Raw genomic sequence first — 26,776 nt, 5'->3', positions numbered from 1 at the left:
ATTTTGTAATAATTTACCGCATGCCTGACCTCCGTCCGCGCTCCGAGCTCACCGAGCCTGTGGCCGGTTCAAGGTAACCCCGAGCTGTGATCTTACTGTCGGCTCTGTCTCTGTAGCCGGTTTTCCTGTTCCAATACCGCATGGTAACTTGCTTCTCTCTAGAGATGTGCCTTGTTTGTATCTGAATTCCCAGGATCTGCCCACTGTTTGCCACAGAGTCGGTGTTCAATATATACTGACTAAACAAATGCATGAATCCATCATCCCCAAAGAAGTGACTGGGGTAGACCGATTGCAAAATGTCCCCGATTCTTCTCTCCTGCCTATATCCCTTCTCGGCAATATTTCATAGTTCCTCTGGTGCAAAGCTGGAGTGTGTTTCCCTACCGCCTTGAACCTGGGCTGGCCTGGGATTTGTCTTGGTCAGTCATGCACGGTAGCAGTGATGGCGGCCACTTCCAGTTCTTGGCCTCATAAGGCCTTGTAGGCCTCTATCTTCTCACTTGGGGTATTGCCACAGCTGTCCACACAAGCTCAGGCTGCTGGAAGAGAGCCCAGCTACCCCAGCAGAGGCCATCGGCCCATCCCCTGCTGGCTGACAGCCCCCCAGTGAGTCCCGCCTCCTGATTCTCAGCAGAGCATAGAGGCATGAGCACAGTGAGTCCAAAAGAACCGGCCAGCCAGCCCCTGGTCTGGTGAGCAAGAATAAATGCTGTGTTTTGAGTCACTGAGTATTGGGGGGTTTGTTACAGAGCGATACGTTTTGAGACTACGCTAAAACTGTCCCTGTCTAGCACCCTTGTTAGTTTCAGTGATACCCATGTGTACCCTTTCCAGGATGGGTCTGTAACCCGTGAATAATGGAAACGTTGTTGGAGATGGGAAGACTGACAATGGACCCACTCTAGAAGTTACTGGAAGAACCCTGGAACTTGCTCCCCTAAGCGGTGCTCACTGCCCAGGCTGCTCTGGAACATGGAAGAGGCCTTACAGGTCACTTGAGAATCAAGTGTAGACCAAGAAAACAGCCACAGCCATGGTTTCTCCATCTGGGTGAATTAGGTGCACAGATACTACTAACTTCATGCAGGCGAAATTTACCTGGACCCAAATTAACCAAGTACATGGTCAGCAAGCTTTCCTCTTTTACAGATTAATTAAGAGGGGGATGTGGGAGCACACCTACATCCTGACCACTGGCCTAAATTAAGGTTTGGTCTTGGCAAACCCCAAGCCCTGCAATTTAAAAAAGTGGTGTCTCACAGATGAGCCCATAACAACAGGAGCGGCCACAATTTAGCTAAAATGAGACACTTATTGGCAGCTGCCCAACAAAGACCAAGAACCAAAAGCCAGAATTACTCCCAAGGCTCCTGAAGTTTGGATACTGAGAGCCAGGCTCTGGTGCAGAGAGAACAGACACAAACTTTTGGGTCAGTAGATCTTCTAGAATTCCAAGAATCTGCTTAGAACAACAGCTAAATCCATCCGGGATGTAGAACCGTTTTGATTCACACGTAAGATTTTATAATTGTTTTAAAGTGGAAAATTTTAGACTGGACTTGAAAAATGATGCTGATTTTCATCTCGATGACCACATGTTCCTCACTCCAGTTTCAATGACACAGGACGCTCAGCTTTGTTCTTCTGTGATGTCTGGCGCCCTGTAATCAGCTATTAGTCCCAAAGCCTTATTCAACTATGACTAAAGCAGGGAATGTAAGGCTTATTTAAGAAATCCAAATAAAGAGTGATAGCAAAGGGGAACTAATTTACCCATTTCGACACAAATTAATCTAGACCTACTCATTCCATGTCTGGAATTTCTCCAAGGCATGTACCATCTTTGAAAGTGACTTAGATCCAATCTAGCTGCAGGACGTTTCTTCAAAGCACATCCACAAGTTAGTATTCAGGGCATGAGCTGAAGGAAGAAGAGCATCTCCTCTGAACCCCAGGCCCTGAAGCTTTGCGCCCAAATTAAATGATCAATATCAACACTTTGCCTGAAAATCTGGCCCGTGAGTAGCAGCCTCTCATGTTTTCATACTGTTCTCAGGACAAAAGCTTGTGCTACATTTGAGAGAAAACCAAAAGGGGTCTCATGGCATTTACCTTCAGATTCAAGTTTGTGTGAGCAATCATTAGCTGCCATCTGAATACACCATTAATAGTCTGGGTTCATTTCCCGGCTCCTTTATTCACCACTGACATTCACGGAGCTCATACAGCTGGTGCCGTTTGGGAGGTACACAATGGATTTATGAAGTGTTATTTCACGGGTTTTATGCAACTGGGCCCAAATAGATGTGACACTCAATTTTCATGCCCGGTAAGCTGAGCTGTTTTAAAGCCAAGGAGCTCTGAAGTCAGGCTCTTACAGTTTAATTGCCCCCCCAGGAGGAAGCAGAAGCAGGACTGAGGCTCCAGAGGAAGTCCTTTTCCAAGGTCTTGGTCCATCTCTCCGCAGGTCACTGTACGTATGGTATAGTTTTCTTATTTTTTCATGGAAAGAATGTTATGCCATAGTATTTAGTTTCATCTTTGGATAAAACAGACTAGTGAGCCCCTAAAATAAGTTAACTTTAATACCTACAACAATCTGTTTTATTTATTTACTACATAAAATGATCATTTATTCTCACTGCTGATAATCATCAATCTTAATAAAAAGCATTCTGTTTTTATTTTTGAGTCTGTGTCATAAAACGTGTCTCTAGGAAGCCTGGGCCATTTTGTTGACCTTACTGAAGTCACTTCTTCTCCAGCACAGGGCTTGGGAGTCAATAGTAGAGCTTCCCAAAGAAAACACATTTTCTTTTCCTGCGCTAGGAGCACAAACCCCACTCCTCTCATCCCTTGAAATTTTCACGTCAAGTGTTTTAATAATTACCAAGGAAATCACGTACCACAATAAATGCATTCAAATGGACAGAAAGGCACAGGAAACGAGAGAGCTAGCACCTCGCGTGGGCGGCAGCGGCCTTACCTATCAGGGTGTGAAAGACAGCGGCAACGGCGCCGGCCACCACCATGCACAGGACGGCTTTGGTCCTGTCTCGCTTGCTGTTCACGAACACCAGCCCCACATTTTTGAAGTCACTCATGGGACCCGTGAAGAACTTCATGAGGGAGTATGCCAGCCCGTAGCTGGCCAGCATTTCCACTGCATCCTCCTTGACAGCGGCGATGCCTCGGTTCAAGGCCTGTGGAGGGGGAAAGATAGGCCACAAACAGCATTAGAAATGTCCACCATCTCCAGGGACTCACGCCTCCGAGATAAAAGCTCAGCAGACAGGTTTCTATAGAAACACTAAGCAGCTTATAGGGTAAAGCTCACTATAATTTGATAAAAGTTATTAGTTTTCATTTTCATCCATATTAGCTTTGGTTCGAAGTAGCTTCTTGAAGGGGAGACACCTGCCCGTTGGGGTGAAAGTATTAGAGGAAAAACCCAGCAAGTATTTTATGTTAATACCAGAAAACAATTCTAGGCAGTTGTGGTTAAAAGCTTAACATGTTAAATTTTATTTGTGGGCTGAATTTCTGTAACAGCAACAGGCATTCTAGAAATGAGTCAGATGCTTCGTGTGGAGTGGGTGATGGTTTCTTTCTTTTTTTTTTCTTTAAGGAAGGGGCGTGTGTGCACATGCGTGTGTGCATGTGTGCCTGTGCAAGTACATGGGAGTATGCACCCATAACTTGAAATACCACATATGTGCTATGTTGGTACCCTTCCCAGCACAGAGCGAAAGCTACGAAAAACGCAATGAAGGAATATATTGTATAATTGAAGGATGCTATTTGCCCAATTCTTACTGTATTTTAACTTTCAATGTTAGGACATCACCTGTTCTTTAGGAACAGGAAACTGATCAAGGCGGAGAGCTGGCTTTCTGTGTAGTCATAGACTTGTAGAAACAGGATGTAGTGCAAGCACAGACAGTAAGCTTGGACTGCCCAGACAACTATTTCAAAGAGGCACCCACTTCGGAGGAAACTATCATGAATAAATCCATGGCCAGCCATGCGACTTGATAAAGAGTCAGGCTACCTGCCGCTCCTCTAAGGCTCCTTTGTTTTCGAGATCTTGGTTGATTTCATAATTGGCCATTTGCGCCACTTGTCTCTTTCCCAAGAGCTTTAAATTCTTGCTCTTATGTCTTAAATTCACCAATAAAGAGTCAGCGTCTGAAACTCTGGGTCCGCACCCTTGACTCCAATAACAGCAGGATCCCAGGCCTGTGCAGGTGTGTGCTTGTGCGTCACTGATGTAGCCCAGGTGTCCTGTGCAGCTTCCGGGCCTTGTAAGTCATAAACCTTTCTTTTTCCAAAGTTTCCTGATGGCTGCTGTTGAAGGGTGTCCTGCAACCATAGTAAGATCCACAAGGGCCATCCCAGTAGTAACACTGATTCTGAAAGGGAGACGTGTCTGAGGGAGGCTCACCGAGGCCCATGTGAGGGCCTTAAGGCATTAGGAGCCATGGTATTATTATTGATAGGCTGAGATCAGAACAAAACAATAGACTTTACTTTTTAGAGCTGCAAAATGGAGCAGAATGTGCAAAGTTGCTATCCTCCCTCTGCCCCAACACATTCAACTTTCTCCACTATCAATATCCCATGCCAGAGGGGTACATTTCTACTGTCAATGAGCCGACAAGCACACATCTTTATCACTCAAAGCCCATAGTCTGCATTCACTCTTGGGTTGTACATTCTAGAGGTTTTGACAAATATATAATGACAATGTATCCATCGTTATATAGTTGAACGTTCCATACAAAGCACTGTTAGTAAAAAAAAAAAAAAAAAAAAAAAAGTATAGCAAAATACCAATGTGTAAGATGGTTTTAGAAAAACCTAGAAGAAAAATATCTAATAGCTGTAGGAATTTAGTATCATTCTTCTGACAAAGTTGGTATATTATAAGCTAGTTTTCGATAGTTGTTTCCATTTAGATGTCTAGTCCTCTTCTCCCTTTCCCCCCAGTAATACCTTAAAATTTCCCAAAGAACCTTCTTAGCCTTTGTGGTGCATGCCTGCCACAGTCCCTTCCTTAGAAAAAATTTTCCTTCTAGTAAAGCTGATCTAATAGTTGAATCCCCTAAAGCAAAACAAAAACCAAGAAGCTCCTTGATAATAAATCCTGTGTTCAACAGGCACCTCTAGTCAGAGGGTCCAGTCGTGTGTCAAAACGCATCACTGGATAATCTTCCAAATTAATTTTTTTGGACCTTACGCGGGGATGCTGTTGGTGTCCCATGCAGACCCTCTACGGGGCACCATTCCCCAGGTGCCAGGCGGGAGTTGGCCACTAATGGCTCACAGCTGCCTCCTCCTCAGGGAAATTTGTCCCCAGCCACTTTGGGTTGTTTGAGCCACATCTGAGCCCCAGGACGCACACAGCCAGGGGCTGGCTGACACAGGGGTACAGAAGATCCGCTCCCTGCCTCAGGACGGGCTGCTCTGGTACAATCCACACTCCAGAGCTCCCTGGGGGACCAGGAGGAAGCCAGTCTCCAGTGGAGACCAGATCCTCGGTTAACTTCTCCCCACCCCCCAACTCTCCCCTCTCCCTGCAACACTTCACTTGCCTGAGAATTCCCCAACACCAGTTCCGCTCCCAGAGACCCCAGCTTAGGACAGCGTCGAAGTACGTTTCTCGCAGACACTGAGATCAGTGTATGGCTCGGTCTTTTTCCTCCCTGTCCTTCCCCAACATCTATGACCGCAAATGGTTTAGATTTTATCGCCAAAACACTTGTTGACACTTAAGTGATAGCCATTATTTAGCATAGGGTGAAAAGGCATACAGGAGGGCACCTAAATAACATAGGATTAGACTCTGCGTGTCTTGTTGGCAAAATATTACTCTTGGCTAAAAAGACGTCTGCCCTGCCTGGGACACCACTGCAATGCTCTCTTGTTCCACCAACAGGTCCCTGACAGAGTCCTAAAGGCAGGGCTGAAGCAGGTGAGAGGTTGGGGGGTTGCGGGGAATGACCGCTCGGTCAGCAAGACTGAGCGTGAACACTCCACTTAGCTCAACAATTACGGTAGTTTGAGGAAAGTGCACAGGGTTTAAACGCACACAGACTTGAGGGGACGTGCTCCCATCACTTAACTACTGAGTGGCGTCGGCCCAGGTGCTCATTCTCACTGAAATAACCCGGCTGATCTCAGATGGATGGAGTGTACAGGGAACCAGTGACCGGCCTGGAGGAGGCACTTCAAAGCAAGGATTTGTGTCTGTTTTGTTTACCACTCTATCCCGGCCACCTCACCACCTCCGAAACACTCAAATATTTGTTGAAGGAATGAAGTATTTTCTACTAGGAACTTTCATGTCCATATTAATTTTTATGAATGCTAAAAAGTTGCTTTCTGATTCTAAGATGTTATTACTTGTCAGATATACCGCTGATTTAATGTTTTAATGGCCACATTAAATGTATACAGTGGATGAAAAACATTCTAATTTCAAGTAATATTAAAAGGCAAGGAAAGAAGAACTTTACAATTGAGAGCATGTGCTGTATTATTAGCCTTTTTATTATTCTCATTTACAGTAAGTATTTCCCTCAATTTGTCCACTTCTTTATTTCCTGATTTTCTTTTGGTCCCCCAATAGATTTGGTCCCCGAATAATAACTTGGTCCCCCAATAATAAGTTACGTGTAGCCCATCAATCATCTTGTGGAGTTTCTTTCCACACTTTTGGACTTGGCTGTTCTGCCCCATCCACAAGTAAACCATCTATGTAGTTGATGGTTTCATTTGCACACTTAACTTTTAATCCTCCTGGAATTTATGCCATGAGATAGGGCTCAAAATTCATTTTCTAAAGAAATAGCTTATTTCTTCAAAACTGATCTGCATGAAACACCGATTGCCCATTATTGGGGATGCTTTCTTTCCAGTAATTCATCCTTCCAGAACCTTCCATTGCCCGCTGTTTGTTTCATCTGTCTCAACTTGCTTCCCTGTTCCTCGTCACAAGTGCGCTCATTACCTGACATTAAGTTGACTCTTCACTTTCTGTCTTACTGTCTCTCTTCTCCATGTGAACGTAAGTTCCAGGGCACACAGAATTTTGGTTCACCGTATGTCCCCAGACGTGCAACGTGAGGGGATCCCACACTGGTCAGTGTGTGAAAGAAGGAAGTACCACATCCACAAGCAGTATAAACACTCACAGCGACAGGTGCCAAAGAAACGGAATAAGCTCATGAACCGGGACTCCGTGGAGAAGCTCGTTCCGATGGACTAGACGAGGAAAGCCCTCCAAGGATGGGACAGCTGAGCTAACAGTGGAGCCGAGGCCCCAAGAACAAGAACGAGCCGGTTGGATGAAGAGCTGCCAGAAGGCTGAGGGCTACGGGAGGGCTTGCTAAGGCCAAGTAGAAGCCAGCAGGAGAGTGTGTGTGCGTGTGTGTATGGGGGGAGGGGCAGCACATAAAGTGAGTTTGGAAAAGCAGGCAATGCTGAGATCGCTCCAGGTCATGGTCAAGAGTACGTGTTCTGTTCTAAGAGCAGTGGATCTTGGCTCTAAAAGAGCGAGGGTCTGAGCAGAGGTGGGCAGAGGCTCACGCTGGCGGTGGGAATGAGGGTGGGCAGAAGCACAGTCAAGGGTCTGTGGTAAGCCAGGGAAGAGAGGAGATGGCTCGCGCCAGGACGGGATAGCGGAGATGGGGAGAAGGTGACTGATCTGAGAGCTTTCTGGAGATCACGGACATGGTGGGCCTGCGGACAAGGGAGGAATCGAAGCTGACTGTTGAGTTTTCTGGGTTTGAGCCACTGCTTAAATGATCCAACTGTTTCCTGAGCTGAAGAGACTGGGAGAGGGAGGAAGACGTGGGGGAGAAAACGCGAGCGCGCCATCTCGGTGTCCCCCGTTGGGTCTGAGATGCCCCTTGGGATTCCGAATGGAGAAATCAGGTTACATGGTTGGCTAGGTAAGTCTGGAGTCCAGGAGAGACATCTGGGCAGGGGACATACATTTGGAGCCCATCAGCGTCTGGATAGTATTTAAAGGCAAGAGACTGAACGAGATAATCTAGACAGGATATAGATAGAAAGGGGTCCAAGAGTCAGCCCTGTGTCTCTCTAGAAATAAATTTAAACCCATTCAGGAGGTGGCAAGCTCTCCGGGTGACACAGGCCTTGTAACTCTGCTGCGGCTCAGCATGAATGAGCTCGATGGTACCGTTCTTGGCCGTGGCACTCCCGAGCACTGTTGTGTCTCCAGCCAAAGAACTGTGTGTTCCAGGCAGAACAGCTCGCAGCCACGGCGGGGAGAGAGGCACAGTTATGGGCTGGAAGTTTAGCTAAAGTAGTGAGCGAGAGTCTTTGGAATGAATTGGGCTTGGAGTCAGAATTCTGTCCTAACTATAGAGGTTCACTTGCTATTTAAAGGCAAGTTTCTAAACATGCGTGAACTTTCCACAGTAAAGACACTTCAGATCAGAGCATTAAAGTATTCTAACCATCGTGAATATGACCCTTCAATCACAGCCCGGTCGTGGTCCCTGATGGCATGGCTCGGGCCCTTCCTCACCCTTTAGATCAGTGCTCTCTACGCTATGGATGCTCGGCACCATGGGATGTCTGACTTACAAACACATTCGCGACCAGAAGGCATTCAGTGGGTCCTACCTGTCTCAGTCTCCCCCAGGGTCTGCCAGGTTCATGGTGCTCTGTTGCCTGATTTTTTTTTTCTCCCAGAAAGTTATCAAAGCTACAGGATATTAAAAAGTAAAAAACAAAAAACAGAACCAAACAAAACAACCCCCAGGGAAATGGCTAACAAATCCCACATGTGATCTCCTGGATATGAACTGTCTTAGATCTTTAAACCGTACAAGAGATGAAGTCGGGCTCTAGAGACCAGCAACATCTCCATACTGCAGGCTGAGATTCTCAGGCCAAGGGTCACCAAGTCACTCTGATCCTGCAGTCATTTCTGGGCAGTGTGACGGCAAGCACTCCCTGCTAGCCGGGAGGACCGCTGTCTCCCCTGGGGAGCAGGTGCAGGACTGGTGCACAGCTGCCTCCCTTCGGGGAGATGTGAGGCCCTCTCTGTTTCTCCCACTCTATCTCTTGAAGCTTCACTCAACTTTCTCTCTTGACTTCTCCTCGGCTCCTCCTGTCTGTCCTTCCTTACAGTGCTCTGCATTTCAAGGTCACCACTTTAACCACACCATGTCAATATCCACAGCTTACTAATGCAAACCTCTGACCCCAGATTCATCAAGTTATTTACCTTTTCCCCTCTTTGTATTTACAGGCTTCCACTTGGGCTCTGAGGGCGGCTGGAGCCAGGCCCACGGCAGGGACCGCTGGCCGCCATCCCACCGGCCTCCGCCCGCCGCCCAGCTTTTTGCTGCCTCGCCAACCTCATCTTTCCCGTTCCCTTCTCTGCTCCTCTGTCCTGCCTCATTCCCTCGGACTCAGCAGATAACTTCCCCTCTTGCTTCATCTGGAATATGGAATCCATCAGAATTGAAATCTGGGGGGGACCTGGGTAGCTCAGTCGGTTAAACGTCTGACTCTTGATTTTAGCTCAGGTCAAGATCTCAGGGTCCTGGGACGGAGCCCCATGTTCGGCTCCACGCTCAGCACAGAGTCTGCTTGTCCCTCTGCCTCTGCTCCTCCCCCTGCTAACGTACTCTCTCTAATAAATCCCTAAATAAAAATCTAAAAGAAAAAAAAAAGAAATAAAATTTCTTGTTGCTTCTCTCCCTAAAGCGAACCTCGACAAAATACCTCTGCCCAAACCCTTCCTTACCACCTCTGTCCTGTTGCAATGGAAAGCCCAGTCTGACCAGGGTGTTGACCTGGGCTCTGCATTCATGTCCCTCCGACCTTGACAGGAGCCCCCGGCCTCCCCTGTGGCTGGTCCGATCCTTGCTACAGGACAACACTTACAGATGCACCGGTGCTTTCCATCTTAAAAATAACCCTTCTCTTGACTCCTCGCTTCTTCTAGTTCCCACGTGCTTTCTCGCCTTCCTTTCATAGACAACTTCTCTGGAGTGTTACCTTCTTTCATTATTTTCGCATTTGCTCTGCCCGTGGACTCCTCAGCCTGTGGGAACAGCAGCTGCCCGAGGGCAGGCGTCTCCCCCGCATCCCACGTCAACACATAATGGCAGGTTGGAGGCACCCCTGAGCCCTGGCTTCTGCTTTCCTCCCCACCCCCACGGGCTCTTCCTGCTTAAGCAAACCTTCCTGACCCCTTGGCGGATCTGACCCCGTTGGCTGCTCCCTCTTGGAAACGCTTTCCCCCCTTAGCTTCGGTGACATCGAGGTTTCCAGGTTTTCTCCCCATCTCTCCCCTTCAGCTTTTCTCCTGATGCTTTGTCTTCCGGGGGCTCCTAAATATTGGTGTTCCCAGGGCTCGGCCTGGGCACTGTCCTGTCGCCACTCGCGCTCCGCGATTCCACCCTCTGCCGCAAACCTCTGGTGCTTTCTGTCTGCTCAGAATTCTGACTTACAAACACATCCAACTCTCCAGACTTCCTAGACTTCTCTTCAGCTCCAAACCCACACATCTCCGCTGAGGGTCCCACTGATGCCTGGCACACTGCGCTTCCAAAACCGAGTTCACCATCAACAGACTACGTGGGTCCCCGCGGCCCCCTCCCCTGGGGCTCGAATGCACGTGCCCAGGGTTCCCACCCAGGAGGTCGAGGAGTGAGCTCCCCGGATGCCTTTTACCCCGCGCTCCCACAGATCTCGTGGTCCCGTCACGTCTTCCCCAGTCGCTCTAGCATCTGTCCAGTTCTCTCTGGCCTCGCTGCCGTGCCTTGGGTCAGGTCCCTGATGGCCTTCCTGTCCCCAGGCCATCCTCTGACCCTCCACATTGTGGTCAGATCACAAAAATCCAAATGACTAAAAAAAACAGCCAGTGTGCTTCAGGGCTGCACCGTGTTCACAGACCATGGTCTCCATGCTCTAAGGGTCTGTAAGCGTGCCTGGCACATGGCTCGTCAGCATCCAATCAATATCTGGGCCATGAGTGAATAGGTACAAAAGCTGTTCGTGATCTGACCTTGCCCGGCACTGCCTCTTGCACTGTGTGCTTTGTGAAGCCTGCACTGACCACAGTTTTCTAGATATATCATCCCTCTCTCATCCAAGAGCCCTTTGCTTACGCTTTTTCCTCTGCACAGACTCACCTCTACCCGGGTCCCACCCATGCACCTGGTCAACGCATCATCAGTTGAGGGGCCGTGTTCTCTGGGAGCCGTCCCTGGAGCCTACCCCCAGCTCCATGCCCCGCGGCCACCTGCATGGACCGGGGAACCCCTCGCGGCACCCAACACGGGGTCCCGGGCTTGCCTGTTCATTCGACCCCACGTCTCACCAGATGACCTGAGGCAGGGTTGGGTTTACTTCTGGCCACTTCTCCCACATCCACTCAGCACGCCTCATGCGTCACTGAAAATCAGTCTCTGAATAAACACACGTTTTACTTGTACATACAGCTTGCATGGGGTCATTCATGAACAAAACCCTCAGGCTGAAGGTTTGGGTTTCTGGCTAAATAAAGCTATTTTTGGTAGAACTTACGTATTTAAATATGCAAATTGATGGCAGGGGCACTGTACATATTCTTGTCGTTCTGGTATTTTCTCATGAGACAGGCAGGGACTTCTGTTGTCACCTCTATCATGCCTCACTGGGCACCCAGCAGGTATGGACAGGGGCGCGCTGCTTAACTGCTGACAAACAGACATCAGGAGGAAGTGAGCGACCCTGGGCCACATGACTAGCCTCTTAGCCTTAAGCAAAGACTGTTTTTCTGTTTCCCTTCCTTCCCATCCTGTGGATGTCAACAGGGATGGAGGACAGATCTCTATCTGTAACAGAAGTCAGCTGCCACGAGAAGGAAATCCAAAGCTAAAGAGCAGCGAACCTTCTTTGCCCGCCCCCTGGACAAGCTGAGGAGCCTGCCGAGAGCTGGGTGCACCCCCCACATGACCAGTCATCTCCAGACTGTGAAAGACGGGAACTTGTAGGGGCAACAAGGCTCCGAGAGAGGAGGCCACAGAGGTCAAGAAGTGCCAGGGCTGATCTGGTAACTGACGTTCACGGGGAACAGGCAAAAACACGATCATACTGCTCCTAAAGCAACAGCTTTTCAAATTCTTCCAGAAAAAGGTGTTGAGTCGGAAGCTGGTATTATTCCCTGAAATAGCAAGAGATTAGTATATGAAACACTGAAATTCTTTTTTTTTTTTCTTTTAGGAAGATGAATACTTCCTTCAATGCCTCATCCTGGATTAGAAAAATGAATGGGACACTGGGCTCGGTAATAATTCTCTCTTGCTAGACTAATCTTTTTGATAAAAGACTGTTCCTCTGTCTACAGCTTCAATGATCCTGTTACACCTTTCATGACATGAAGCAAACTCGCTATTGTTACAAAAGATCCAGTTTAAAAAAATCTCTCTCAAACCCAGGTTTCTCTGAACATGGCAGTTTGTGAAAGCATGGAGAATTCAGAAGGACATGTGTAGGCAAAGCTACCTGTGGGGAAGAGCTTCCTTCAGTGTCATGGATAATCAGCACCCTTGGATTTCAATCCTCTCAAGGAGTCTAGGTTCTTGTAATTTTCCACTGTTATTGTTCTGTTTGTATTTTAAAAAGTGGTTTGGGTTAAATTAGATCATTTGTCTTCCCGGTAATTTTCCAGCCATGTTTTATTTTCTCAAGGATCTATACTGCTCTAAATGAGACACCCGCACTCTGTTTAGCTGGCACTCCAGCCAAGAACTCGACACCCACACACAAGGTTGTGGTTTAAAGGGACTAGCAGTAAAATGAAGCCCGGTCTGGCCTCGTCAGCAGTCAGTCATTGCCCTGTGCAGTGCCGTCCATATTTAGTGCTTCCTGAAAACACAGAGACAATACGGGGCAAGTCCAAAATATGACACTGGCTTTTTCTGTCACTTCCCACACCTGCAGAAGAGTTTCCATAAAGACTAGAGACAAACTACCCAACATGTACCAGATATGGCTAACTCTGGGTTCTCCTGTTGCTTTTTTCAGAATCTCAGAGGAAATTTAAAAAAACAATTTTTTTTTTTTTTACTTTTTGGCCTCTTGAATGGAAGTAAGTTAGTTAGTTCATTAAAAGATAATACTTCGGTGTTGCAAGACCCTCTTCAAACCATTTTGATCCTTCATTTTAAACACGAAGCTTCTTCAACTGGCTTAACTTAACTTGGATTCAAAATGGTGGGAGGCCCTACAGGGAAGGAATGTTACCATGGATTTCTCGTGCATTTTAAAAAAACAAAGCTTCACGTGCCATCTAACTACTTATTTCCCAGCTTGGCCTCACATCTTTACTCTTAGTGAAACTCCCAAATTTCCCACACATGTTTCTATACTTATAGAGTCTCCTGGTCTCCAAATGGTGGTATTTCTTTTTCTTTTTTTTTTTTTTTTGAGATTTTATTTATTTATTTGACACACTGAGATCACAGGAGGCAGAGAGGCAGAGAGAGAGGAAGGAAGCAGGCTCCCTGCTGAGCAGAGACCCCGATGCGGGACTCGATCCCAGGACCCTGGAATCATGACCCGAGCCGAAGGCAGCGGCTTAACCCACTGAGTCACCCAGGTATCCCCAAATGATGGTATTTCTTGATTAATATCTCAAGATTTTATCCATTCCACTTTAGAAGAGAGTTAAAAATACTTTTACATTAATAAAAAAAAAAACAACCCACAACAACTCCATGAGCAACAGGCTGGAATAGGAGATGACTCTGGGGTCTGGGAAGTCTCTTCGCTAACTGTCCCTACCGTCTGTCCGCCTACACACACACCCCTACCAACCCTGCTCACATGCCGAGATGCCTACTCTCTCCCTGCCAGCACAACCCCCTCTTCCTGCTTGGTGACAGACTGTTCCCTCGATCGTTCCGGCACCCTGCGCTTGTCTGCGGACCTCTGGACCGCTCAGAAGCCCCGTTCCTCTTTCTGACTCCGCTGCGACGCTCGGAAGCCCCCTCCGCTCGTTGCCTTCCACGCCAGTCCAGTAACGCACTTACACTAACAGAATGACACGTGAGTGGCTATTTGCATGTAGACCTTATAATGGAAGCCTTATAACTTACAAAATCCAACGACGCAACCGTGATGACGAAACCACCCCAGCAGCTAGCGCTGACTGAGTGCTGCTTTGTGGCGGATGCTATTCTAAGACCATTTCTCCTCCCCATCGCTCTGGGAGAGAGGCACTATTATTTCCCAGCCTGTCGGTGAGGAAACCGGTCTGTGGAGAGGCTCAGTCACTTGTCCGGGGTGACACAGAACTGCGGAAAAAATCCAGACAGCTTCACTTCGGGCTGTGATCCTAACCATCACTCCGTCATGCCGACACCAACTCTCCTTTCCAAGTCTTTCACAGGGAATCAGAGACTGCAGTCGGTACGAAACGCTTACTTGAAACAGGCTTAGCTGGTCGGGTCAAAGAGAACTTCTGGATAAAGACTCTTCTTCTGAAAAATTCCGAAGACCCTGAGGTAAAGACTAATTTTTCAACAGTAATGTTGAAAGGCTACAAGTGTGTAGCAAAGGCGACAAGTGTGCACGCGGAGGATAAACGGAGTGAGGTGAAGTCACCATATTTATCTGGGTCACGTCAAGGAAGTGCGGATACAGGAAATGGGGCCGTGTGTGTCCCGCAAGAGGCACTCCGTGGTGTGGCGGAGAGGACAGAGGACACCCGTGAGCGCAGCCCCACGTGTGCTGGGTTACGACGAAGCCCAGGGGCTCCCTCTGTCTTCCCCGGCGCGGTAGGAATGCCGAGAGGCTCTCAACGGTGGCCTTCTAAGATGCGGACAAGGATGCTCATGGCTTCTTCTAGACAAAAGAAAAAGCATCATCCCCGTATCTTTAACCCTCTCGAGGTTTCATTCGCTTCTCAGCTGTGGGATTAATGTATTTCTGCCTCAGGTTCAGCGATGACTCACTGCTGGTGTTTACAGAGTGGCATATGCCAAGTTCTGTGAAAGATTTTGGAGGTTATGGGCTTTTGATCGGATTGCTTTTAGGAGGTGAGCGAGCTAGTAAAAAACTGGTCATTAGCCCTGGGTGTTACACAGAATCGATGAATCACTAAACTCTACTTTTGAAACTAATAATACACTCTATGTCAACTACCCTGGGTTTAAATTTTTTTTAAATGGCCATTAAACATGCTAGTGCAGCCACCCCATGCGTGTTCTAAGCCAGTGCCTATGCACACACATGCACACACATGCACACTGTGAAAGGGACCCCCACGAAGTGGGCAAGAGTTAATTGCGACAAAGCTATCCTCTGTGTTTGCTTTCCGTGTGCAAACAGGTTTGCCATGACCTCCCCATGCTCCCACTGCTATTACTAGTTTAAATTATTGGCCTGACTTATGGTATTTTACATGAAGGAATACCATCTCACTGAGTGAACTGCTTAGAACACAATACAAGACAGGATAGACGGTATCGCTGTAGCCCAAGCAAATCGAGAAAGAGTCCAATGGCCTCGTCAATGGTAGCGGGGATCAAAGAATTACAAACCACCCCGAATTTATTTTGCCTTTGCAAGAATAACCATGCTTTATGCCTAATACTTTTCACCTAATATAATAGAGTAACGAACTATAGAATAATGTAGATAAAATTAGTGTTTTGAAAATTTCTAAACTAAACAAAGAACAAAAAATATCTTTTTATAACTTACTACTTCATGCAACTAATGCACGAGAGAGTGAATGCTCTCACTGAGTTTGGTTCCAAAAATCCAGAGTCTCTATATTCCAGTTTTGTGTCTTGGGAAATCCGAGTAGCCCAAGGACTTGTCTTCTTCAGCCTTTTCACCCACATGGACGAGGAGGACAGAGAGGACCCAGTGAAAGGAGACATCTGTCCCTTCTCCCTTCAGAGCCGGGAAGGATTCTGAGGCCATAGACGGCGTAGCTGTGATTCATTTAGGCACCATTTATGGGTCACATGAAGCCTCTTATGTATGCGGTATGTCAGTCTTGAACGTGCCTTCATGCATTCTCTTATTGGTTTTATTTCACATTTTTAAAAGATTTTATGTATTTATTGGAGAGAAAGAGCATGAGAGGGGGGAGGGCAGAGGGAGAAGCAGACTCCCCACTGGCAGGAAACCCCCTCCCCCCAAATGCGGGGCTCCATCCCAGGACGCCAAGATCATGACCTGAGCCAAAGGCAGACACTGCACTGACTGAGCCACCCAGGCGCCCTGCACAACTGGTTTTATCTAACAAGGCTGCAAAAAACAGGGCCCGTTCTGAAAATTCCCACCCTGCACACAAGGAGACGGAGGCTCAAAGAGACTCCGTGACTTGCTCAAGGTTCACGGCTGGTGCGCGGTACAGCCCGAAGGAGAAGCTCGTGGCACGGTGAGCCGGCGCTGGGGTCCTTCCACGCCAGACTGAAGGCGGTGGGGGAAGGGCACCCCTCCACCGTCAGCAAGGCGGGGAGGGAGTGTGGATGGCCCCGCACAGAACTGTGTCATTCCCTGACCAGTTAGGGCTGAACGTATTACTGGAGAAAATCCTTAATTTTAGATAATGACTATTTGGTTTGGGGAACTGGGGAGCACTTACATAAAAGGTATGTGAGGTTCAGTCAGAACCTCCTTGAGGCTTTTCCCTTGGAAAGCAGGCAACAGCAGGCTCCTGGCTGTCCAGCGAAGCTGCTATAGGCACAGGCCTGGTCAACCTCTACCTGGCAGTCTGGGCAAAGAGGCCGGCAGGTCAAGCAGCTCCAGAAGCTTCCAGGGAGATCCCTGCCAGGGCCCGGGAAAGGCATCTGATAAGGCAGTGTGGCTCCCAGCCAAGGCCCTAATGATCCCAAAGGGGAAGATCTGTGAGGAGCTGTGGCCACACCTGACCCCAGAGAGGTCTACGGGTCACACCCATGCTCTGTCCGTGGTTCGTGAGTGAGGAACCTTCCACATGTGGTGGGCAACTCATGAAGGAAAGCAAATGAAGCATAAGCTCAGGAAAAGATGTTCTAATACAACAGGAGTCAGGGAAATAAAAACGGAAACAAGACTACCATCACATTTAAACAATTTGTGACGATAAAATTCAGGGCTGATGAAGGTGTGGCCAAGGGAGGGAAATCTCATCCAGTCCCAGCCACGACGTCCACTGCTATAATCATGCTGCCAAGCAATATGTCAGGAGGGATTGAAATTTAAAATATACCAACTCCTTGATCCAGCAATCCCTTTATAGAAAGCTATCCAGGGGCACCTGGGGGGCTCAGTTGGTTAAGCGTCTGCCTTCGGCTCAGGTCATGATCCCAGGGTCCCGGGATCAAGTCCTGCATCCGGCTCCCTGCTCAGCGGGAATTCTGCTTCTCCTCTTTATGCCACGAGCATAGAACTAGAAAGAAGCCCACATGGTGGTAAGTAGAAGTAGACTGCACTTAACAACGTAGTATATTTTTACTCCATTGAAAAACTAAAAAAGAAAGACCTTCAAAAATGTGTAAAGATCTTTGCATGAGCAGAGAGAAAGCAGATGAGTGATATACACCAAACCGTCAAGACCGGTTGTTTTAGAAACGGTTAAGATGAAGTGGGGCAGGAAGGGAAAGCTGTTAACTTTACACACACACATCTGGAATGTTATACTTACAACAAAGAGCCTGTTACTCTTACCATTTGAAGCAGAAAAAAAAAAAAAAAAAACCTCATCAATGCACACAAAATAAATAAAATGCCAACTTCTTAGGGAGCAAAGCTGACCGTCACCCTACAAAGAAAATGTTGGTATGTTTTTGTCATTCTCTTTCGGATGGTCAGCTGTGATGATACCTCCTAGAAGAATTCCCCTTGTTAATTTTGCTTGAAAATGCCATGATTTACGATATATTTTTTTAAAATGATAGTTTTGAACATATGACTGAATCCCAGAGGCTGTGTGCTGGCCAAAAGTCCCTCGCCATTCTCCAAAACCTAGACTTTTGAGCATGAGAAAGAGGAATTTTCTGTTTCACTCACCCTCCCACTGTCGCTTAAACCCTCCAAGACCTACTTTTTTTTTTTTTTGAATTTAGCACCTAAAACATGATTTGTTTCGGAACAGGTAAAACAACAATTATAACCCAGTGCTATTAGAGCAAAAGGCATTTAACCTAGGCTGCGGGTCAGAGGAGGGTTCCTGGAGCCCTATCAACTCCACAGGCTATCAGTGCTCCCTGGAGAGAGCCCAACCCGAATGTCTCTGCTGTGCACTTTCTTAATCCCCATCAAAACACCAGCTCTGCCTCTTGCCTTCTGGCCATCCTCAGCGATCCAGGACTTTGTTCCTCTGGAACCCTCTGGAGCCAGTCTTAGCTATACAATGGTTCCTGGCATAGGCTTATCTTCAGCTATTTATTCACAGAGCTATTTCATTCATTCAAACACACTTAGTGAGCCGGGTGTACTTGCCAGACACTACGCTCTTTACTGACCAATGTCCACAATCGGGCTGGCAAACGGACCACGAAGCATTTGTGGTCACAATGTCCTCCTGCACACTGACCAGGAAAGAGCTCGCCGTCAGGCAACCACACCACACTCACTAGAGGTATCTGAATCTGTTGGTATCCCTCAAAAACCCTAGAATTGCGGGCTTAGAGGAATAGCTTACTCACTGGTTAACTGTAGCAAGGGTTAGGACACTGTTTAGATTTTATGTATTTATTTGAGAGGGAGAGCGAGAGTGAGCGCGCACAAGCAGGGGGAGCAGCAGGCAGAGGGAGAAGCAGGCTCCCCGCTGACCAGGGAACCCAATGCGGGACTCAATCTGGGACCCCGGGATCATGACCGGAGCTGAAGGCAGATGCTTAACTGACTGAGCCCCCCAGGCGTCCCCGAATTAGGGCACTTTTACATGGCAAGGAGGAGGACAGATTCCAAGAGCTGAAGACGAAAAAAGTGGCCGAGGGGAAGACAGTAGAGAGGCCGAAAGAGACAAACGCGGAAGGACTATGTCTGGAACAAGTGGGAAGACGCGGACACGGCAGCACGGCCATCTGAGTCCTGCAGAGGGAGAAAGGGTCCTAATGGATCAACATGAATCCAAAAGGGAACTTTAGAACAAAGTTCTTATGGAATGGCCCTAAACAGCTGTGTAAAAAGAAAAAAAGACAATAGCTTGGACTCTGGGTGTAACTCCATGAAGCTCGTGGCATCATACTTAACGGCATTTCTGTAAGAATTTAAGAATTATTCCAGTGTCAGTGTTAGAATTGTCTTACCACTCTTGAGCTGCCTTATGGCTTAAATGCAATCTTCAAACAGAAGATTTAATCTTCTCACAACACACTAAACCTCCAGGTAAACCACACTCAACTGATGTGGTGTTTCTACAATGGCAGTGATGAAAAAGTTAAGCGCCTTTTCTGGAAATTTTTTCAGGTGTTCAGTATTTTGGCTTGATCTCCACTCCTTAACACTATGGAATAAACCAAAGTAAATATTTCTTCCTATTTTACTAAGAGCAGAAGGTTGTCTCTCAAGGTGATTTGTCAAGTTTCTAAATGGCAAAGTGCGGACTTTAAGAATTGTGATTCAAGGATAAAAACAACGGCTTTGAACAGTCATAGATGTTCTCATTGTGGAAAATTAATTACTGTCTATATATTTTGATCTGTTTTAAAGTAAGTTTTATGACGCCTTTTGATTGCTCAATATAGAATATGATGCTTCCTCACAAGTTAAAATGCACTAAGATTTTCCCCTTGGTCTTTCCATAGAAGAAGAAAAATGTTTCTTTATAATTAGTTTCTTTTATGTGAAGATGACATACGTTACATAGATAAAATATGATATAAACTATGATATCAAGTAATTCCTGATCCTCTCAAAAAAATATGGGACTGAAGACTAATCCCATATGACTACTACATGTTTTCTCGGCTGGTGCAAAAATTGAAGAATTAAGAGAAAAACACTGATCAGGGAAAAACAGGAAGTCCCAACTTTGCAAAACACTCAAACCACCTTCTATGCAAACCACAAAGAGATTAGACAAACTAAGTATTTGTTGACCTTGGCTGCAAATTTGGAAAAGGAATAGAGCCTTAAAATATATCTGGAATGAGACTCAAATCCTTTTTCACTGGTTCTTTTCTTTTTGTAAAGTGTATTTTAAAGGAACTGCTAGGTAGAAGTTCAAAATTATTTTCATATTCGTCCCTGTATAGATCAGCAAAATCATATGGAACTCCAGTTGTGGGTACAGGGGTCTAGGCTGGTATTTCTCTTGAGTCACTACATTTCACTTAATCCCCCTGAAAATGCAGCAAGGTAGGGAGTCTTGACTCTTGTGAAAGATGGGGAGACTGAGGCTCACAGGGAAAAACAATTTGCCTGAGCTTGTGAAGCTATCAGTAGCAGAACTGAAACTGGTCTCTCAACCCAGCAGAATCTTCTGGAAAGCATGTGGATCAACGCTTCGGATTTGAGTTAAGGCGGCGTTAACTTGGGCACATGACTTCACCTCTTCCAGATTTAGTATCTTTAGTAAAAGAGGGACGCTCACCCAGATCTGTCTCCTGCAGGCCCCGTTTTCGGGATTCACTGAGCTCATGTTTGTGGAAGCGCCTGGTACCAAAGGAGGCAAATCACCAACCCTTTTCCCCCTGGAATCAGAGCACTGGCGAGACAATGGTTTGGATGTCGGCCCTGACCTAAGCTGGAGGACCTGGCCCATCAGGGTGTCCAAGGCCTCCATGGGACCTCAGGATGCAGTGCTGGTTCAGGGCAGACGAACACTGGTCCTAAGGACGTTTGGCCGTCTAAGTATCTTCTGGAATTTACTTGCCTTTTAGAATAGCCACAGCCTGTGGATAGGTTCAGGCCAAAAATCACTTCTGGATCCCGTGCATCACACCCACAGGGCCCCTCCATGTGGAGGACCTTAACTCGGGGTGGGTAGGTGAGCTCAGTCTGGCACCGTGCTGACCCAAGCTGCCTGAGATCTCATGACTCTCCAGTTGGTGGGGAGCAGAGGGGCAGGAAGAAGAGGAATCGTGGCAGTTGCTTTGCAACCTTCACGAAAAATGCAAAGATACGGACTTGGTGAAGTAGTTCCCTAAGTGCCTTCCATTCCAAGACGCTGTGTTACCTAGCTGGGCTCCCCCAGCTTTCACAACCCCTTTCTGCCTCTCGATTTTTTTTTCTTTTCTTTTCTTTTTTAAAGGTTTATTTATTTAGAGAGAAAATGGGGGGGGGTAGCAGGGGAAGGGGCAGAGGAAGAGGGAGAGAGAGAATTGTCCAGCAGACTCCTTACTGAGTGTGGAGCCCAATGCAGGGCTCGATCCCAGGACCCTGAGACCGTTGCCTGAGTCAAAACCAAGAATCTGCTGCTGAGCCGACTGAGCCACCCACATACCCCATCAATTTCTTTTTGTAAATATGGCTCCTTCACTTAAAAAAATGAGTGGAAATTCAGCCACACAGTCCAAAGCAGCAGTAGCTAAGCAAAATCAACCAAACTTCTTACTCCTCAACCTCTATCTTCATTCATCGGACGGTTTCAGAAGGCATATGCACAGCCTGTGCAAGGCAGCACTGGTTTTACATGTTCCCAAGCAGCTTGGAGTGACCCCAGGTAGACCAGGACGTCTACCTGGGCCTCTGGCTGGGGCCCTCTGGACTCTTCCATTCTGGTAGAGCTCTGCTAGCAGGGGATGCACGGAACCGGCCCACCTGGGAGTCTCCTGACTAACAGGTATTTGCTCCTTAGCTGTTATGTGCCCAGCGCCCTGGAGCACCCCAGAGAGATTTCACATGAGGTCGCTGGGTTCCCGGAGGTTATGGTGATAATATGAAGCAAGAAAAGAGGGGTTCAATGTGGTTCAGTACAGACCAGTTGGGACCCGAACTTGGAGAGTGGAGGAGACAAAGCTGGGTGCTGGAGAAGACAGGGAAGGAGGGGTCTGGGGCGGCAGAAAGGAGGGTGGGGGGCCTTACGTGGCTGCGGGAATGGGGGTGGGGAGGACTGGAGGCAAACTAGGCAGGGGCATCACCTGATCCGGGGCAGGGGGATTTAGGTTGGGTGGAACAGGCAACAGGAAGGAACAAGAGCTTGCGTCTGCAGTTTACGGAGACGAATCTGGGAGGAATGTGTGCAATGGGCTCAAGGCAAGAGAACAGCACAGGAAAACCATCTCTTGTCACAGAGCCCCAGGGAAGCTGTGCTGAGTCCAGGACCCATGAAGGGAGCCAACGTTTATTCTGACGCAAGAAATAAGGGGTTTCTCATCTGCCTCGAGCACCCCACCCTGTGTCAGTCACCCTGGGGCCGGGGCCTGTGTCTAGGTTGTTAATCGACAAGGGTTTCAGGGTTTCTAGTTGAGGAGCAGCAGGGGGCCATCAGCATCAGACACCGTGCACTGGAAAGCACAAGCTGGAAACTGTACGTGGACCATCCATGATATATGTCATCCATGCTACATGTCATGCAAAATAAAACAATGATTGGTTACAACGGAGCCCCAAACCAAAGGGACACAGACGTTCTCGCCTATATCTAAAGAGGGTTATGAACCACAGCCAAAGATGTGTGGTCAGAGCCAGGCTCCCTGGACTCTGCCAGTCATGGACATGACAAATGTCTAGGCGGATACTGTGAGTCGCTGCAGACGTGATGACTTAGCTGTCACTCCGTCAGCCACACACTGATTCCACACTGTGCTGCGGGGAAAGCTTGTAGGACCCCCTGTTCCCTCGACTATGTTTCGCTGCAGCCCTGACCCCTGGGGACCCCTCCCCTCTGGTGGTTTTACCAAGAACTAGGCGGAATTTCTCCCAACCCCCGAGGGGCTGTGTCCGCGGAGAGCTGGCAGCCTGGGCAGGTCTGCAGGGGATCAGGGCCAGTGGTTCCCCAGAGGTAGCACAGGCTAAGTGGTCTGAACTGCACAGGGCGTGAGGAGGCAGAATCCACAAGTGAAGCCAGGTGAACAGAGCAGATCTACAGGAGGGGGACACAGAATAAGACGCAGGACAGGCGATGGGCAAGAAGAGACCCCATCGCTGCTCCCAACCTTCACTGCCTCTGCTCCTCGCTTGAGAAACCCAGTCCAGAGAGAGTTGCCCTCGGAAGTTTGCAGGTGACCCCTAGTGGCCCAGCTAGCTGGGTGGCCCTGGGGGAGGGCAGCAAGCAAGGCCCTGGCAGGGGTAGTTTCCTACCCGTTTGCCCTCTTGTGGGGCAGTAGGTCCTCTCCTCTTCTTTTGCTATCACTGCTGCCTTTGTTGCTGACTGTTCAACCATGAGTGGGGTGACTGCCCACAGGGGGAAAAATGTGTCTCTCTAAGTGCGAGAAGTCTTGCTAACCAGCGATGCATTGGGCTCTGCAAAGCAAATATGTTTGCTAAGCCAACACTTATCTGATGGCAAACTTCTGTAGGAATAAACAGAAATATCACTGGGATCTGTTTACACTGGTGAGAACCAAATCCGTGGGAGGTAGACCGAGCCAATGCGACGGCACCGCTCTATTCTCTCAGGCAGCGAGTAGCTCGGGGTGCGGACTCTGGAAAGTCCTAAATGGTTTCGGGAGGGAAAGCACGGTCAGGAAGGGTGCTGGGAAAACTGGCCTGCTCGGGGCCACGACACCCATTTTCAAAGGACATTTGTTTTACCCCCAGGAGAGATCTGGGAAAAAGGTGGAACTGCTCAAGCTGGAAGTGGAAGCTGCAGTCTCCTGCGGGCGCGGGCCTGACCGTGACCGCGGACCGCGCGGCAGCAGGCGTGCTTCGAAGCGAGCGAGTGGGGCGAAGCCTGCCCAGGGACCTGCCCACAGTGGGTAACGGGGCCTTGAGGATGTCCCACTTTCCTCTCCCTTCCTCTCCCTCTTGTTTCTCAGCAGAACGACTGAACAGTTCTCTTTCCACAGAAAATCCTTTGGCTTACTGTTAGATCCGTTGAAAAATACATTTCCCCAGGTTTCTGACCTGCTGCGTCTTGTAAACGCGCTGCGGTTAAAAGCTGACCCCACCCTCTGGAGACAGATCACTTCTTAGGGTACAGTTTGTTTTCCCCTGAAGATGATGAACATAACATGCAAAAGGGAGAGCTTGCTGCAAGTCCTAGAATAATTTTTTTTTTTTTAAAACAGATGTGGTCTTAAGATTTGGATACTAAGGTTTGGAACTGACCAGTCTCCTTTTCTCGGAATTGGGTTCAGCTTGCATTCAGCACTACCTTGTCCTAGGACTTCGAAGAAATACAAATGGCTTTGCTTCAGCGTAAGGTGAGGCAATGGCAACAGACAGAATTCCTTTTGTGCTTTATGAGACGTGCTCTTGTGTTTTCTTCGCTGTGCCGTGTATTCTCTGAGGTAATGGGACGAGAGACAAAGTGTGCTCTGTGCTACTTGGCTGAGTGACATTTTTGTGTGCCTGGACTCAGGTCTGGTCCAACGCCTGTCCACTGGGCCTTCCTCACCACACACTGTCGCAAGCAGCTGCTCCTTTCTGAAGCTGGATTTCTCATGCTTGTGTACAGAAACATTTTCCATTTTCCCCGTGGCATGCTCATGGCAACATAAAGTCTGGTCACTGATCTGGAGCTGCTCCTGCCAAGTCTCAAAATGCAGTAAGCAACCAGAGGGTAGAAAAAAACCAGTCTTCAATGACACGAAAATCCGGCATCAACGTCGTTATTCACTATTTGAACAGGCAGATTTTTTTTTTGTATTTGGAAAAAAAAAAAAAAAAACCCTCAAAGAACAGATGCAGGTTTTCTTCTACACTAGAATTCCCTTAGCACTTAAACACTTTGTGGTTCTTAAACTCACTTTAAGTGAAAGTAAGTCAAGATCATCTGAAATTGATTAATGAGATATGAGAAAGCCAAGAAGGAACATGCTGGATTCTTTAAGCAAAACGTCCCCCTTTCAAACGAGGGCTGTAGAAGGGATAGTGTAAAGCAGACTAGAGCACAAATATATAAAAGCAAATATCCTGAGAGCAGCTCGGGGACAGTGGAGCTTGTTAATGATTTCATTTGCAACATGACATCTTATTAGTGCTCCATTCCTTGGAGCCTTTGAAAAAATTCTGTTGGACACATTTGCCTTTTGGATTGTCAAGGTAGGTTGCAGCTGAAGAAATTGTGTGTTCCGGATATGATATTTTTACAAAGAAATTAATACCTGGGCCTTTTTAGTATAATTTGCTATATATATCTTTGATGATTTCACAGAATCACTAGACTAAAAGTCTTTTTTTTAAAACCATGTAATTTAATTGACTTCCTACCTTTATATAGGACTCTATTAAACACATTCTTTTCTTGAAGTCTTTAAATTCTCTATGACCTCCCTCGAAAGCCCTTTCTCCCTAATTCCCAACCTGGTGATTACCAACACTTACTCTGAAATACCCTAGTTTGGAAATTGAGGAACTCATGCTGTGTTTCTGACTATGCCCTTAGGAACATGGTTTCACCCAGATGTTAATAAGTATTACACTGGGCACCTTCAGGAGTCGAAGTCAAAGTTCTTTTGTTCGAATGATACAGCTTCTCAAACACTTTAAATGACACCGTGCATTCTAAATCTCCAAGAGGAAAATGGTATTAGAGAGTTTCCCATATGTTTTCACCTACAGAATCTGTTTTTGAGGTGCATGTCACACTGCTGATTTTCCTAAATAAGATATACTCCTGCCAGGTGTGCACGCACAGGTAAGGAAATGAATCCTTAGCATAGTATTTCTTTCTTTCTTTTTTAAGATTTTATTTATTTGACACAGAGAGAGAGACATCACAAGTAGGCAGAGCAGCAGGCAGAGAGAGGGGGAAGCAGGCTCCCTGCTGAGCAGAGAACCCAATGTGGAGCTCGATCCCAGGACGCTGGGATCATGACCTGAGCCAAAGGCAGAGGCTTAACCCACTGAGCCGCCCGGGCACCCCAGCAGAGTATTTCTTGAACAGGAGAATAAAATGATCCATGCTCACTGGTGGTTCAAACAAGGTGATACTATGAGGACCAGTAGATGGGGAATCAGCAGGCTTTTAATTTATTTTTATTTCTTATTTTTTTTAAAGATTTATTTATTTGAGAGCGAGAGAGAGAGAGAGAGCATGCGTATGTGTGTGAACGCAAGAGCGGGGAGGGGCAGAGGAAGAGAGAGAATCTCAAGCAGACCTCCTGCTGAGCCTGGAGCCGGACACAGGGCTGATCCCAGGACCCTGAGATCATGACCTGAGTTGAACCCAAGAGCTGGACACTTAACCAACTGGGCCACCCAGACATCCCATCAGCAGGTTTTTTGGAGCTACTTCCTTCCTTGACACAACTGGCTTTGGGATACTGGAGAGGTCACGAGGTCAGCTTGTGTGATCTGGATGCTTCTGAGGTCCTCTCATTGGTTGATTCTCAATTCTATTTGTATGATAGCCTGAAGCAGCTGGAGATTATCAAGGCTCAACTCTTCTGAAAGTGAGTTTAGCATTTCTTGTTTCAGGTATTTATTCTGAAGTATCCAGTTTGCACAGAATCTGCTCAACCTTTCTTATCTTGTTGTCTACAGACTTAATCCACGCATTTCTTTTCTGTAGTGGATAGTAGCTCACATTGATTAGTTTGGCATATGTTAGCAAACCGGGATGTATTACCAACTTTGTAGGTGCAAAAATATCTCCCTCTTCTTCCCACATGAAATTAAGACGATACCGTCACCAGAGAGAACGTGTCTACCTAGGTAGACCCAGGCTCTCTGACTAACTCGGTATCCT

At 47.4% G+C, this 26,776-nt stretch overlaps 1 protein-coding gene across 1 annotated transcript in view; it reads right to left on the bottom strand.

Moving 5' to 3' along the window:
- ANKH (ANKH inorganic pyrophosphate transport regulator) overlaps positions 1–26,776 on the bottom strand; it is a 128,078-nt gene that overhangs the window by 50,326 nt on the left and 50,976 nt on the right. Inside the window, exon 2 of the mRNA XM_032337734.1 lies at positions 2,990–3,206. Within this exon, the coding sequence (XP_032193625.1) occupies positions 2,990–3,206 (217 nt within the window). The remainder of the gene's footprint in view (positions 1–2,989; positions 3,207–26,776) is intronic.

Source organism: Mustela erminea, chromosome 3 (genome assembly GCF_009829155.1).
Source record: "Mustela erminea isolate mMusErm1 chromosome 3, mMusErm1.Pri, whole genome shotgun sequence".
Classification (NCBI taxonomy): Eukaryota; Metazoa; Chordata; class Mammalia; order Carnivora; family Mustelidae; genus Mustela; species Mustela erminea.
This window is presented reverse-complemented; position numbering and strand designations above follow the sequence as displayed.